This window comes from Onthophagus taurus, chromosome 7 (assembly GCF_036711975.1).
Source record: "Onthophagus taurus isolate NC chromosome 7, IU_Otau_3.0, whole genome shotgun sequence".
NCBI classification, from domain to species: domain Eukaryota; kingdom Metazoa; phylum Arthropoda; class Insecta; order Coleoptera; family Scarabaeidae; genus Onthophagus; species Onthophagus taurus.
In genome coordinates, this window is record NC_091972.1 from 18,763,164 (window position 1) to 18,780,789 (window position 17,626).

At 33.9% G+C, this 17,626-nt stretch overlaps 1 protein-coding gene across 36 annotated transcripts in view; it reads left to right on the forward strand.

Moving 5' to 3' along the window:
- Positions 1-17,626, forward strand: part of LOC111418631 (dystonin-like protein short stop) — a 218,934-nt gene that overhangs the window by 93,356 nt on the left and 107,952 nt on the right. For 35 of the 36 annotated variants that reach the window (XM_071198177.1, XM_071198179.1, XM_071198187.1 and 32 more), the window contains 3 exons: positions 1,438-1,527; positions 7,188-7,358; positions 15,674-15,953. In XM_071198177.1, coding sequence (XP_071054278.1) covers positions 1,438-1,527; positions 7,188-7,358; positions 15,674-15,953 — 541 coding nt within the window. Of the gene's footprint in view, positions 1-1,437; positions 1,528-7,187; positions 7,359-14,085; positions 14,600-15,673; positions 15,954-17,626 lie in introns of those variants that run through there. The other variant, XM_071198189.1, reaches the window with a different exon arrangement.

A 17,626-nucleotide genomic window follows, 5' to 3' on the forward strand; every position in this document is an offset into this window, starting at 1 on the left:
AATTAGTCCCCTTTGAAAGATGGAGCAAAGTTAATTCCAAATTGAATTAAAGACGATTTTTTAAATAACGTTACTTACCTAATTTTAACGTTATTTGCAAGGTCATATGAAGGTCATAAACACTTTTTTTAGTATTTGCATCACCCGCCATCATTCACTCCAACATGACTACAGTTAAAAGTAACACCTTGTAATGCAAAGTCATTAGGGCTACTTTTTCTAATGGTAACCTCTCCACTAATTTTACAAAGGCTAACATATTCTATGTTATAAGTCAATAGACAATGAAATATAGATATTGATAAATGCTTGGCTCCATCATGTTCTGCATCAAGTTTGTATCAAGGCTAGCTTGTAAAAAGCTAATTTTGCATTAATACCGCATCTAAAAGTCCATCTTCAAGACTTTTGTGCTTCAAGATGATTCTTGATAATCCTCGTAAAATCTCCATTCATCGTTATTAGATCTGCATCGAGACATTGAAATCTGCATCAAATATTAGATAACTATCTACAATGTCTACATTATTTCTGCTTTAAGTCCATACAAAGTCAAGATTCCATTAAACCTACATCAGAACTGCATCACATGTGTATCAGATCTGCTAAAATACTTCATCCTAAAGTGTATCAAGATTCTCTCAAACCCACATACAATACATGCAGTTCATGCATGAAGTTACAATAATAATAAGTCTACAATACGTTTTTGTCAAGTCAAGTTTATATTAAATACGGGTCTGTATCAAAACTATATCTACATCTGTAGATATTTTAAGGGTCTTTAAAGTCTACATCATCTCTGCATCCAGTTTTCATTTTATTTCTATCAAGTCAAGACTATACAGAAGAAATCTTTATCAAACCTGTGTTAAGACTATATCATATCTCAATTAGATTTTCATCAATACAACTCCTAGTATTAACTATTATGTGTTTGTAATTTGCATTAAATCTCATTTATGCTTCGTAATTCTTGAATGAAGTTGTAAAGGGGTCAATCTTGTCCAAGAGAATCTGTAATACTGAGTGTTTTTCAAAATTATAACAATTAAACGTAATAAATGCGTTTATGTTTCGTCTTGAAAGCCATCTTCACGATAACTCTTAATAAATTTATTTCCTGCGTGATGTATGAACGTAGAGCGTAAATCTTCGAGTTCCAAAAATAACATCAAATAGAATGGTGTGATGCATTGCGGTATTCAACCGTCGCCGATTTAACTATTTTTTTTTTGTTTTTGTCTTATTTTTTTCTTTTGAGTGTGTGTAGAATAGAAAGTAAAAACCCCTTCTTGGGTTTATTTATATTTACTTCTTGCAAGTTACTTATGGTATTGCCTGTTAAATCGTGAAGTTTCATTTTATTGCATGCGTTTAATTTCGATTTAGAAATGTTTTGTTGTTAAGTTGGATTTATTTCCTTTTTATTTGCAGATGAACAAACAGATCGGAGATCTTTTTCAAGATTTAAGGGATGGTCGCAACCTGATTTCGTTACTGGAAGTTTTAACTGGCGAAAAACTTGTAAGTATAATTTATACCTAAGTTTAATATATAAATATACTTTTAAAATTTTAAATAAGATAATGTCTTATTGTACAAATTCTTGGCAATGTCTCGTATATGTAAAGTTAATAATACAAATGACATCATTACTTATTTATCAACAATTTTAATTCATTTTTAAATTGCAGAAAAAAAATAATAAGATGTGGATATAAATATCAGCATTAAAAACTCGAAACCCGCTTTCCACTGTATTGACATACTAAACCGGACTAAAACTTATAAATAATACATAAGTACATGTGCCAACTTATCCGACATCGTGTCTACCGCGGAGTATTAATGCGAGAAACAACTCAAATCCTTTCGGATTTAGGTCATTATGTGAAAACGAATTTTTTTATTACCTTGAAAAGGTCGTAAATAATTTGGTATCAATATCAAATTTATTCGTTCTGTATTCTATAACGTTCCGTTAGAAAGAGAATCTAAATCATTTTCATATTATGGCCTTGACATTACATCCGGTTTAAGTTTGATGTAAAATCTTAAATAATAACACCTAATAGGTAGGCAACACAAAGTATATACGTGTTAAGTGGGTTGCAGATATAAATTTATTTTAATGTGTAGGAGTAAGTTGGGTTGTATATATAAGAGGTGAAAATTACATGTTAAAGAAATTCAAAGTTAACAATAGAACATAAATTTTAATAACATTCTTTATAGTAATAAAAAAATTGTTCTGTTACACAATAATATTTACCTTAAAGGGAAAGAAAATAATTACGCTATACTTTAATAATAACAACTAAAAGAAGGAAAATATAAATATGGTCAAATTAAAACTAAGGTTAAATATAATAACATGAAAATTACCAGAACGTTTATGGTATTTCGTGAACCATAGCAAAGAGTAGGTGTTTAAATGTTACCAAAGAATATTAAAACATGTCGATATTAAGAGGTCATTCTGGTTCATCAACTTCAAAAGATTTTTCTCAAAATGATTCATAAATTCATCCTTTCCGTGAAATGTTAACAGTTAATTTGTTCAGATTTTATATTTTATAAATATGTATATACGTTTATTTTTTAAATTTATGACAAAAAGTTTTTAGATTGTTTTAAATTGGAATATTTTTTAAGTCTGGTACACTCAGGTGCCACTCATACAAAACTCAGTAAGAGGAATTGCTACGGTTCTGAACAGAAAAATTAATGTTCAGACAAACATAATTTATAAAAGAAGAATTAAGGAGGTCGCTTGTGGCTGGGTCGCTGCCTCTGTTCTGAATCTGAAGCCTCGCTGTGTATAATAATCAGTTACGTGACAAAATTACGATGCACAGTGGTCAATTTCTCAAATTTAGGAGGACAAAATACTAAAATTGGTCATTTTTTGTGGTATAATAATATGGTATCTGGTTCACTGCATGACTGGCCGATAATATAGGATGTGGGATACATTATTCTAAAGCGATCTTTCTAATAAAATTTTTCCAAAATGTTTATAATAACCGCACGGGAACTGTATAAAATTCGTCCAATAGCAATTGAACAAAAGCTTAGAGAAACGCCTTCGAAGGCCGTAAATCACATTGTACTCACCAATAGATTCGACACGGAAAGAGAAATAAACTTTTTCCGTGAATTCATGAATCCGCTATTGGACATTTTTAAACAGTTCCCTTGCGGTTATAAACATTTCGGAAACCCCCTGTGTAGTGATAGTCTATACTTTTAACTGTATTTGTAATAAAGTTAGTATGTATAAGTACGTCTATTTAGTTCATTAGGCTTTAGTTCTTAAATTTAAAAAATTAACATCACATATTAACATTTCTATTTGATTTTTCTTGCACGGTTCGTAATGAATCATTACAATTCTTCTTTTATTTTGTAACCTGAAGTATTAGCTATAAGATGGTATATAAGACTTTACTTACTTCCACTGACTTTAGTAAATATTGACTGTCAAATGAGAAATGTGACAAAAATGAGGTAACATAGTGACGTAAATTCAGGATTAAATCTCAATGTTTTCAGGTTTCGAAAGAAAAGCAGAAGTTTCATACCTCAAGTAGAGTGGATGAAATAAAATATTCACGATGTCACAAACGCGGATACAAACTTTAAATTTATAATTTCAATAGAATTTATGCGCGATATTAAATTTCCCCCCCTAATTTATATTATTGCTAGTTTTTACAACTTTTCTCAGAAATTACTATTTTTTCATAAAATTACCTATAATCCGTTATAAAATATCTAAAGTGTTTTTTCAGGTAATGACTTTATTAACCTGTCAAAATTTTGAAATTGTTTACTGAGCATCCAGTTTTCTTTTTTTATGTTAAATGTTATTTGATAATTTATAAACGGTTTATGGAAAAATCTCTAAAACTGTCAAAAACTGACTTAGTAAGTAGTTGACCTCTTTAGTACAACATATCTTGATGGCCAACTCATTAGCCAAGTTATGGTGAGCCTAGCTGTGACTAAATTTAAAAAGCATGGTCATCTGTCGAAGCGTTTCTCGAAGTCTGGCCTACCAAATGTTTTGGCTGGGCAAGAAAACCCTCATGTTACTGTAAGGAGTTTTGGGTCTAATTTGGACATTAGTAAATCAACGGTTCACAAAATTTTAAACCCCGCAAAATATCATTCCCATGAAGTAAACCTCATTCATGAACAATGAATTGTAGTTTTTGTAACGATGACGAAGACTTTGTCAAAAATATAATTCTTCGGTCAAAATTGTCGGTATTGGGCTACCCAAAATCCAAATTACTCAAGAAAGTCGCACACACAATATCCGCAAAACCACACTTTAAGAAGCTTTTTATTAAATCAGTTTTTGACACTCAGGGATTTGTTTAAAATAATTGGTTACCATTGTTACTCATGGCTACTGCCATTATTATCATGCCTACAAATTTGAAGTGGTAAAACTTTAAAGTAATTTTTCTCAAAATTTTCTCATGTGACCAATACTAATATTGAATGTACTAGATTCAAAAAAGAATCCTCTTTCATATTCCGCAATACAAATGGAAGATGCCATTTGAAAAAATATATCGATGACGTCATAACTCGTTTAAAAATGGCGGAAAAAGATTGAAATCTACACCAAAATATTTAAATCTTTAGACCCGTTTCAGGAATTTTTCGATAAACCAGTTATAATTATGTTATCGCCTATATCTGCTACTTTACAGACACACTGTATAAAAACTGATGAATGGTGTTCAGATAAAGGACGACTTTCGGTTCGAGGGAAATTTACGATATGAATGTTTCTCATAATTTTAATCGCTTATGCAATATTTCATTTGTTTAACTCTCTTTAAACAGCAAGATTATATAGAACAAGTTCAATATGGTTGCTTCCGGTTGACGAATATGACCCAAACTTGATACAAATCTTCGATTTTGTTGCTAATAGCTACAATACAAAATTTCATCGCCGTAGCTTGTTGGTTTTTTGAGGTGTGAATTTTGTCTTCCTAAATTCGTGAAATTAACCACTGTGTGATGCACTATTTTCACCGGTTATAATAATCAAGACGTGGTCACTTGCAGCCGAGGCATTACTTCGATCAAGGTTTTATTTTTAAGCATCTAGGATATATTGTCTTAACCGCAAGCGACCTCTGTTACAATCTAAATTCGAAGCTTCGCTCTTTACACCGATTGTAAAAATAAAGCCAAGGTCGTTTGCGGCCGAGGCGCTACCTCTATTAAGTTTTATTTTTAAGAACCTCGATTGTAGTGCTTTGGCCACAAGCGACCTATGTTGTAATCTGAATTTGAAACCTCACTTGTACAATAATATAATAAGTTGCTTGACAAGATTACGATGCGGTATCTCTACCGGTTGTAATAATAAAGCCGAGGTCGCTTGCAGCCGAGGCACTACTTGGGTTACGTTTTATTTCATGGATCTTGTTTGTAGTACTTTGGCCACAAGCGACCTCGGTTGTCATTTGGATGTGAACCTAGGCTATGTATAAAGTTATTTGTGTGACAAGTTTATGGTGCGCTATTTCCACCGCTTAGTGTAATGAAGCCGAGGTTGCTTGCGGCCGAGGCGCTACTTAGGTTACGTTTTATATTAAGGACGTCGTTTGTAGTGCCTCGGTGGTTATCGAAATACAAAGCTTCGCTTCGTGCAAAGCTATTTGTATGACAAGTGCACGGTGCACTATCTCTACTAGTTGTAGCAATGAAGCCGAGGAGCTACCTTGGTTATGTTTTATTTTAAATGACAATTTTTTTAAGAATCTCCCTAAAAATTTGCCGATTCAAGAACCTCCTTCTAGAACGCCGGTTCGAGGAGCTTAAAATTTGCTATTTAAGAAACATTAATGGAATTTATCATTTTTTTTTAAATTATATCAATTAGATGCCGTACTCCTCTACGAATGCATTCTTGATGCATTCATTCAGCTTTCATCTACTGTTGAGATTCTTCTTTGGCCGCTGCAGAATCTCAGTGAATTTCGAACGTGAACTGTGAGCGATTCGCATTAACAATTACTGTGATCCCCTGCTCATTTCCAGAAAAATAATGTCCAATGATTCTATGTAATGAAACAGCACACCATACTGACTCCTTACTAGGTGTGTAAAGAACTTAAACATCATTAGGATTTGTATCTGTCCAGTAACGGTAGTTCTGATTATTCCTCTGAAACGAACAACTTACTTAGTAATTCATCGTTATTGTTTAAGTTTGTTATCATTTGTTGATAGAATTCTAATCACAACTGGCAATCCTTTTCCTTCAGTTGTAGCACAATCTGCAGCATTTATGGATAAAATTTCAAACCTAAGAATTCTGCGAACACTCTCCCAGAACATTTCAACCGCAGTTGCTTGTTTTCGAATTGACCGTGGTGGGCTCCGTAAGACAACTTCAATGTTCTGTGGAGTACGAACACTTCTTAAGTGTCCTGTTGGTTTCTTCTTTAGGGCAGATCCAGTCTCTTCAAAGTTATTAATCCAATTTTTTATCGCGTGTTTTGATGGGGCACCATGATATCCTCAGTTGTAAAAACTATCATTGTTTTTATAAAACATTTTTAGTTGCCGCCCGTTGCTCTGATCCATGGTTACTAAAATGGCAAAGTATTTACTTGCTCAAGCTCACTGTCTCGTAGTGCTGCCACCTGCTCATGCATTTCAAAAATTCCCGTTATTCTGTGTCACCCTGTAGTAATGAAGCCGAGGTGCTACCTCGATTATATTTTACTAAAAGTCTCGCTTGTAGCGCCTTAGTTGCAAGCGACCTCGGTTGTAGACTAAGGTTTGTAAACTGAGGTCGAGGTCACTCGTGGCCGAGACGCTACTTCGGTTATGTTTTATTTTAAGCATCACGTTTGTATTGCCCTAGGTTACAATCTGAAACCGAAGCTTCGCCTTACAATAACTAAATTTAATACAAAATACTTTTCATCTCAGAAATTGTAGTGTTGTAGACTTTTTCAATGTAATATTCTGATAAAAAACACTCCAAGAATCATTATTCATTAACGAGTTTTACTAAAACATTTAAGTTTTACCTTTTAAGACTGTGATGAAGTCCAAAAATATATATCTTGATTTATGAAATAAATTTTAATTAACAATTTCTGTTTTATCCATAAATAACATATGTTTTATTTTGTTTGCAGCCGGTCGAAAACAGAGAAATGAGATTTCATATGCTTCACAACATCGATACAGCCCTACATTTCCTTCGTCGTAAAAAAATTAAATTGGTTAACATTAGATCCGAAGATATAGTCGATGGAAATCCTAAACTTACCTTAGGATTGATTTGGACTATTATCCTTCATTTCCAGGTAAGTGGAAGCTTTTTCAAATTCTGTTGTTTTTTTGGTAGAAGCAGCTTTTTTAGTAGAAACTTTTTGTACAAAAAAAAGACACTCACACAACATCCCTTTTAATTTTCTCTTCGAGCCAGTTCGTTTTGCAACCATATAAACCGTTCTAGTAGAGTTAACTTGATGTTTTTGTCTCTCACGCTATCTGGGCTGGTTTCTTAAGGCCAAAAAGGTAAGTTTTCCCCCTAAAATGCACTCGTTTAAGAACTGGCTTTTGTGTTTATTTAAAAAAAATTTGATTTCAAATTAAAAATTTGACCCAATTTAAAATCTCTTTTTGACAGAGACGTGACCGTTTTCTAGTTGGATAATTTCTCTCGTGACTCGTGATTGATGTTGCACGAGCAACGAGAGCAGCTTTTTTATATTAGAAGACCTTCGACTCTTCTTGTTCGGTTGTGAGAATCAAATCATCTATCTTTCCTGTTCAAAATCTTTGTAGAGCTAAAAAACGTTCTAACTGTATAATTTATTATTAATGTTGATAAGTAGGAAAAGAATATGTTTTTAAAAAGTATGATGAATCAAATCTTAAGAATACCTGGTACTCATTTACATCCTGCCATTCACATTTCAATAAAACTAGTTTTAGCGGATGTAATTAGATAGTTACACAGGTTTAGGTTGGATTGTTAATTTAATTTTGATGGTGTGAACGTTATTGTGTAATTTTAACGAGATCAATTTTAATTTAGACCAAAATAAGTTTCATAATGTTAAGTTTATGTTGCTTTTGTTTGTTGTATAACAATAGATAATTTTGTTATAAATATACTTGAAATGACGTCATATTTGAACTAATTTCACTAATTCTACTTATTTTAACGCGCAGTTCAGTAATACTATTTTTCTCTAGTTTATTCAATTTAATTTGAAATCAAAAAACAAAAAATTTTGTTGTCTTAACTTTTATTTATACATTTTAACACAACATTTCACCTAGATTTTTTTCATTTCTAATTTGAAGATAAAAATTATGCACACGGCTTGATCGCGTTTATATTTTTCACATTGGCATAGCAAGTAGTGTATGTGATACACAGCCCTCTTCCGGTGACGTAGTGCGGTCGTCTTCCGGTCGCCACAGCAGGTGAGGTTCCTGTTAACGCTCCGTTAAGTTGCGAGAGGCGCCGCGCAGAGAGTCTGCGACGGTTCGTCGATTTCCGGACAGTTAACTTAATGATACTTTGCACAGACGAAATTTGAAGTTATTTTCAACAAAAACGTGTGTTCCAACCAACTATTTCCTATATAATTACTTTAAATTGTTTTAATATAGCGATGTTTTAAATTTGATTTGTGCGTATAAACTTGGTGGGGAGACCCCTTTCATTGAAAGAAAAGAAAGAGTACAAACTGTAAATCTCGGTGATATGCAAATCCGTAGGATGGAGAACTCCTACCCAAACGTAACGGTCCACCCAGAACATTGAAATTTAAATAATTCAATCTCCCGAGGGGTCACAGTTAACCTCTCTATGCCGAGGTTTTTAGATCATTACTTAAAAGAATCGATGATGTCATTAGGTATCATTAAAAAAGTGTTAAAATTTATTGGTTACAAGAAAAAAACATTTACTTATCTTCTTACAACTTCGTTGTTTTCTTTCGTACAAATTAAATCACTTGACTTGCGCAAGGTGCACACTTTTAAGGATGTAGTTTTTTAGCCATCACGGAAGACCGACAGAGTGTGACTGCAAGGTGTACCCAATAATAATCCATTGTCATTCAAGAAACGACGAAAAATTTGCTATAAAAAGGACGGGATATGACTTGAGAAGCGAGCGGGATAATTGCTAACGACACTTAAAGAATAATTTATCGTCATCAATTAGTAACACACATTTTTTTAACCATTTCCTCTAAATATTTTTGGATAAAAAGTTCTTAATAAGTTATGACATGACCATAACAGCAATCACTTAAAGTGCTTCATAGGAAGATGATAAAATGGAGCTTAACACAATTAATGATACTGCAAAAAATATTACAGCATATGATACTACATTACTCTGAGCATTTTCATCATCTATTCACCATCTGCAACAAAATGGCCTAGGAGAACGAGAAGAAATACCGAAGAATACAGAATGACAAGAAAACAGGAGAAACGGAACGAAGAAGCGAGAGGACGAAACCAGGTAGATGGAGACGCTGGAAAATCTTAAACTGGATTTTATACCCAGAACCACATTGTGCATGGATAAAAATGGAAATTTGTGTCCAACTCGTCAACTTAATACATATTAAATTGCACTCGGTATTTTGATTAGCTGCTTAATGCGAATGTAGAAACTGGCATGGCCGTGGTGAATCAAAGAAGAGTAAATGACGAGGAATATTAAGCACAAACCCTAGTTACAGAGATAGAAGAAGACCATTAAAAGCTAAGATATAATAAGTCCTTAATAATAAGCTAAGAAATTCCTTAAACATGGCTGAGTTCAGCTGACCTGTCAGTTACACAAAATGTATGAGCAAATATGGGCTACAGAAGAAATGTCCGAGGAGTGGAATCTGGAGATCATTTGCCATATCCATAACAAGGACGATTCACTGAAATTGAAATTTATACAGATAAACGCAGCAAATCCCGGGGAGAGTCCCGGAGAGTACAAAGTGGATTCTGAGCGGGTAGATCAACAACAAACCAAATATTTGTTTTACACTAGATCTTAGGGTATAACATGAACACATTCTATATGTTCATCGACTTCAAATCCCATAATGATAAATCATATAATGTCTTATATAGTCCTAACATCCCAAGAAAATCCGTTTGACAATGAGAAACGTGTTGCATAAAAATACAAAGTAACATCTAAGAGAATATAAGAGTTAGTTATAGACATTAACGGCACTATAATAGCATCTTTGACATCGTCGTCTGAATTCTGCCAACGATGGTAGGAAGTTTTGATAGGCTATACAGCAGTGATAGGATCAGCCTACAACTAAATAAACATTTATGACTTCGGGAAGAATCTTGCAATGAGCACTAAGAATTACAATGTAATGCGGGAGTTTATGTATCTTGGTTCCAGCGTGAACCGTATGGTTGACAAAGTTAGTAAAAACACAGATTTGCTGCAAAAAAACTTCACAGAGTAGATACTGCAACTCTTCATCACTTAAAATAAGTTGCAATAGCATTACTGCTAAGATCCTCTGAGAGTTCCAGCCTCTGCCAAACCCCAAAAACCGACGAAATTCCACAAAACCAGTTATCCCATTTGGCGACCTGAATAGCAAACATCTTACGATTAGATCGAACACCAGACTGTACAATCTCGCTTGTAGAACATAAAAGAGCGAACACAAAACAATCTATAGAACCCCGAGCTGGTATCGGATCACCATCTAATTTAATACATCATATATTAGTCGATACTTGTACTCCTCTTCCTCTCTATTTTTCCAATCGATCACCCTGACCATTTATGCTTTAGCACAATACGAAAATATTACATGTTACATTGCGAACCTAAGATATGTATTCCAATGTTCTGTAGCTACTATTTCTGATCGACAACCAAGTGTTTCGTGGGTGGACATCTTCAGAGGAACTAAAAATACGCAAAGAAGAGGAATTATGGTTACTAACAAAAGGGGTTAGTAATACTCGGCGTTCTTTTCTGTACTCAGAACAGGAACATGCAGCTGCGCATACTCTATGTGATGCATTCCACTCCTATAAATTGGTTGTGGTACAAGAACGATTAGCTTACCAAAAGCGATTTTGTTTCTTGGAGGAATGCATGCAAAGCGCTGCGTGAAAAACAAATGCAAATATGATGTGTATTGTCAAAAGAAAAAATGATTAGTTGCTTGCTGTTTTGAAAAAAAGGAGTGTACAGTAGCTGTGAATTCTGAAGGATATACAGGGTTATTCAAAAAACCGCTGACAGACTTCTAGAGTAGATAATTGATGAAAAATTAAGATGAATACTCTTAATATACATGGGGTCTCAAATGCCTCCTTAACGAGGTATAGCGAGTCAAAGTTTCTTTAAAATTAAACATTTTCTCCAATAAAAAGCCCTTTTTTAAAATATTGTCTACGCCATTGCTAATTTTGTCAGAAAGGCAGTATTTTCTGGTAAAGTGATCAATTATCTATCAATTGGTCTCTTACAAAACTTTGATCAAAGCCTGGAGAGTCTGGATGAGTCTGGACTAGCTTCAAAGAAGTTGTCAATAGTTTCTTATGCAGTAATAGAGCTGCCTATTATAGGGTGCTAGTCGTTGTGATGCTAAAAAACTTCAAAAAATTAATTTGTAACATGAGCGTGACGTTGCACTATTTGCGCTCTCATCTACATTGATTTTCTGACAATTTAGGTGATGTTAACGAAGAGCAAGGAGATCGTTTCCATCAAGATATAAAAGAAATGGAAAGACAGTATCAGAGAAAGTTTCAACGTTTCAACGTGATGAGCCACATGCTCAACACAAGAGGCGATCTGGCACAACATCTATGGAACACAAGCAAAAGAGATTCCATGAAAGTTAAATACAATACAAAAATCGGATTGACGTGTCCCCCATATCTGACAGTACTGATCCATATGCTAGGTGTTAACTTATTACATCACTTTAAAATGCCCATAACTTTTAATGTAAAAATAGTACAGCACCGTTCAATAACGCATTTTGTAGGACAAGGATACTACTGAATGATAAAACACGGCAAAATAATATTGTGCGTCGCACACATCACTTCAAAAGTAGGCAAAAATGCAATTTTTTTTGTACATAACCTTAAATATCTGAAAATCCTGACGTGATGGTCCAATTCGGAGGGCTTATTTTGATTCGAAACAGAAAATTACTTCGGAAATGATCATCAGATATCCAATAATAATCAACTCTTCTTTTTTGCAGATCTATGTTATTAATGTATTAACCCTAGAAAGCTAAACTATCGTAAAAATTACGAGTGCGATTTGTTTTTCTTTGTTGAGAACTGGTTCAACTCTGTACCATTGGCAACCTCACCCCTACAAATTCATCATTGTAGGTACTTTGAAAAAGAACGAACGAGAAATCCCTCCCGAAATGGTAAATCCCAAGAACAGAGCCATAGACACAAGCTTGTTTTGTTTTGATGAGCCAAAAACTATGGTTTCTTACAAGGCAAAAATTTCAAGAGTAGTTTTGCTACTATACACTTGCCACGAAAAGCCTGTCATTGATCAAGTATCCAAAAACCTCAGATAATCGAGACCTACAATGCCACAAAAGGGGCGGTTGATATTTTGGACCAAATGTGTCATCAAATGTCGTGCAGCCCCAAGACATACATTCTGAACATTGTACTTGTGAATGTATATGTCATTTACGTCACTAAAGTTGTGAAAAGGGGTCAGAAATCGGTTTCAAGGCAGAAATTTACTATGCAAATACACGATAACCGAATATTTTGAAAGTTTCGGTGCCAGACAGGGCTTCTTCAAAATCTACCACGAACAATTAGTGGAATTTGCCTGTTCGTCAAGAGAAAGATGACACCTGTCTACTGCTGCCGATATGCGTTGAACATCGCGGAAAGTTCGCTGTGTCGATTTCGTATTAGCTAGTTTGATATATAAAACAGCATTGCAAGAATTAAAAATCCAGACAACTGTCAAAAAACACCACAGCTAAATGTTTCAGTTTGAGAGAGGCGCTTTGCAACTTTTTGCAGAAGTGTCGAAATCGTCTAAAACCAAGTTGGTAGTTTACCAAGAACTGTTTATTCCTCAGAACCAACATCAATACTCTCGATAAGCAACATATCAGACTATTGGGGCTGAAATTGTTTGCCACCATTGGGTCTTCACTCTATTCTAGTGATGGAACGGATAGTGATTTTCCGAAAAGCAAAGAAAGAATTTTAAAAATTTGTTTCTCAAGAACTGAAAGTGATTTTTCAAAACGGCTTTTTGCATTAAAAAGAGGATACTTTAATTAATAATTGGTGATATTTCCACAAGGATCCTTCAAGAAAATAATTTTATAGCAAATTTTGAAAATTATCGATGAAAATTCCAACTTGTAATTTCCAAATTTGACCTAAACATATTTTCATTGATATATTTTGACTAATTTTGTATTCATTAATATCAAAATTTGTATCTAGAAGTATTTTTTAATAAATTTTTTTACCAGTGGTAAATTATACGATGGTTTAAAAAAATTCATTAATAAACATATTGAGTACTTTTAAAATATTTTCTACAATAAAATAATTTATGCTCATTTTTAATCACCACCTATTTACAAATTAATACATCACACGTGTCAAATTAAAAATGTTAATAAACCACCCACTAAACATAAAAAAAGAGAATCGTACATCTACTACTTAATCAACATTTTTTTGCGCAACCATTACTTCAACTATAATTAGAGAGTGTTGTATACTTGGAGGTGTAAAATCAATGTCACAAAGTATATATTAAAGAAAAAAATTAAAGTGGGATGAAGAGAAAAATATTGAAAAAAACACACGTGTATTGCGATGTCACGAAGTGTAACGTTATTTTTGCATTCCCGATAGCAATAATAATAATAATCGACTTTCCAAACATGGTCAGTCTAGCGAAAAATAAACACAGAGGGGCCCCCGAATGGACGCCTTCGTACGGCCCTGGAACCCACACCATTCAACACTGCGAATGGTCTACTGCACGCTTACAGCCATCGGTTTCAGTATTCACCGGTAAACTTTACGCGCAACACCTGTTCATTTATATTCGTCCACTCGAATTACTTAAAAATTTAAAGTGTGATGTGAAAAAAATATAAAAATGTCGATTTATCGTTTCGTCAAAGATGATACATCATCAGGATCAAAACGTTTATTTATGCAAGGAACATCTTCAGATGGAACTGTAAAAAGGATTTTAGGACCACCGATAGTTACAAATTTATCAAACCCCCAAGAAATAGAAAATTTACAAGCTGTTTATAAAAAACAAAGATTATCAACTGAAATTTTGGGATCATCTATTGAATCAACAAGAACTAGTAAGAGTAACGATGATGGTACGCGGAGGATAACGACAAGGATTTATCGGAAATTAACAACATTAACACGTGGTGAAGAAAAGAGTGTTACCGAGGATTTGGTGAATAGGGGTAGTTCAAGAAATATCGAAGATAGACGTGAAATTGTTGAATCTAGAGCAATTCGGCCGGTGAAGAAAGTAAAGGTTAGATATGCACTCATATTTCCTTATCGGGGATTGAATTACCTCTTAACTTTCCAATCGGTAAAAGAAAAAAAAAATCTTGCGAAATAAAACGGTAGAAACTTTGTTATTTTCGTTTAGACGTTCTAATAGCTTTTAAAAGTCCTTAAAACTATTTATATAGTTTCTATATTTGGAGTATCATTTATCAATTTTTTCATTTAAATTTTATTGGTAATAAATAACAAAATAATTTACTACTGTATTAGTAGTAATATTATTGGTAGCGAACTGGTTATGTCTGAACTAATATGGATAATAAACAACATTAATTAACGTCAAGGATTTCTTGCCTCTCGTATTTATTGATACAATCCCTATTGGATTTGCACTCAATACTTAACTTAGATTGTTGGTTAGTAAATTTGCTGTGGTAAACGTGACTCAATCCAATCATCTGACGTCAACAACTTAGTATGGATGGAATCTCTCTCGAAAAACTTTCTCTGCACGTTTTTTATCTCAACAACATCGGTTATATCATCGGTTATTTATGGCTCAAGATCGAAACAATAAATATTGTTTATGATTTTATCATTTACTTATTAACCTTTAAATTTTTAAGGGGATATTTAAATGTCGCGTATTTATAATCTGCAAGGTGTTGTGACGAAGACGATGACAGCGAACTTGAAATGGTATAATAAATAACCGCAACCTGTTTTGGAAGTTTTCCTTGCAGCAATGCGACATTGACCCACCTACTATAGAGTTAGTGGGTTTCTCCACGTCAAGAAAAAATCTAAACAGCTGACCCACCCACGAACACACACTTTATACACTCTCCAATTTGTTATTCCGAAAGTTATTCGAAACAATGTACATTGTTTAAATACGCAAATACGAGATTCTTCTTTTTTTTTTTTTTTCATTGTAAACAATGAACGGACAAATTCAGGGAAAGTGTTGAACATCTTAACCTAGATATTCAAACAAATCCCTTCACTTAGTTTTTTTTTCTACAACAAATAGTTTTTGTTTTTAAAAATTATCCGAAAATTATTTTTATTAATTTTGTTTTGTAATTTCTTGCAGATTTCCGATATCGTGGTAGGTCAAGAACCGAACGTTTCCGCTAAGGATTATTTATTGCGTTGGGCAAAACGCACTACAAACAAGTATCCGGGAGTTCGAGTAACCGATTTCACGTCTTCTTGGAAAGATGGACTTGCGTTTAGCGCTATTATTCACAGAAATCGACCCGATTTGGTCGATTGGCGACAGATTAGATCGCAACATGCACGAGAAAGAATGGAACATGCTTTTTATGTTGCCGAAAGAGAATATGGAGTTACAAAATTATTAGATCCAGAAGGTAAGAGTTTTAATATAATAACATTTTGTTATACTATTTATTGTTTTATACAATTTAAATACGCAAAGATTTCCAGTTGAAGTCGTTGGAGGCAATTAACAATATTCTTTAGTCAGAAATAAAACCCGTTATCAACTTTTTTGACAATATTGCAAATGATTTAGTTCAGAACCACATGCATACTTTAGAGATATGCAAAGTTGACACTGTTATATCTGCTCAATTTCTCGTTTAAGTACACAACCCAGATAGAAGTCAGAGACCTGTTGTGTATTCAAAGGATTTGGCATTCTATCTAATAAAAAAATCTAAGTCTATATGTGGAACATATGCGAGCTTTATAAATAGGTGTATCCGGATACCATAAACTTGGATTTAGTCATTTCTATCATTAGGAATGGTGACTCAAATGATTTTATTGATTATCACTCAATTAGCGTCTCATCGGACGCTTATACATGGGCATGCTCAATTTTGCTAAAACACCATGGACTCATTAAGTTTTGTTTATTGTACTTAAATAAATAATAATATTTACACTTTTAACTAATTGAGTTAAATGTGTTAACCCGGTTCCTCGTTTAGACAGATATACAGGGTGATTCATTAGCTCTATGACAAACTTTGGCAGATGAAAGGTGATGCGATTCTAAGGAAAAAATGTTATATGAATATGGGTTCGATTCATTTTGGTTAAAGAGTTACAAGCCTTTGAAAATTTTACACAGTTTAATAGGCAAATGAAAATGTAACATAAAAAATAAGTTTAAAAATTACAAAAATTGTTCGAAATGTCCGCCTTCAGCTTGAATGCACGCCTCACATCGACGAAGTAAAGATTCTATCACACGACGTATGATATTTGGATCATTCCGTATGCTATTAGCTGCATCTTGAATTCTGTCCAGTAGTTGCTGACGGCTAGTAATTTCTACATGGTACACAAGCTGCTTCATGTGTCCCCAGAAATAATAATCCAGCGGATTTAGATCTGGGGATCGTGATGGCCAGACTACTGGACCTCCATTGCCAATCCATTTGTTTGGAAAATGTCATGTAACCAAGCGATGACTTCTCTTCCTCGATGTGGTGGTGCACCATCGTGCTGATACCACATATTTTGAACGATGTTAAGTGGTACGTCGTCGATAAAATCGAAAAGGTTATGTCCCAAGAAATTTCTGTACATATTTGCATTTAAGCGTTCATTTATCACCCATACAGGTAGCAAAGAATTGTTAAAAATGCCACCCCAAACGTTTACACTAAACCGTTGCTGAAATCTTCCTGGTCTAATTGCATGTGGATTTTGCAAGGACCACACATGTTCGTTATGATAATTATTTATGCCGTCCCTAGTGAAACATGCTTCATCAGACCACAGAACTTGGGAAATGAAATTATTATTTTGAGCATGTTGCTGAATAATCCAGTGGCAAAATGCTAAGCGTTGCTCAGTATCTCCAGGATGTAATACTTGAACATTTTGGCGATGAAACGGATGTAACATTTCTCGATTCAATACACGCCATACAAAACTTTGGGATATTTGTAACATGCTCGCTATACGCCGAGTACTAATTGAAGGGTCGTCAAGTACTAAATCAATAACACGTTCTTCATTTTGTACATTCACATCATGGGGACGAACGGAATGTAGTGGAGCGGGGTTA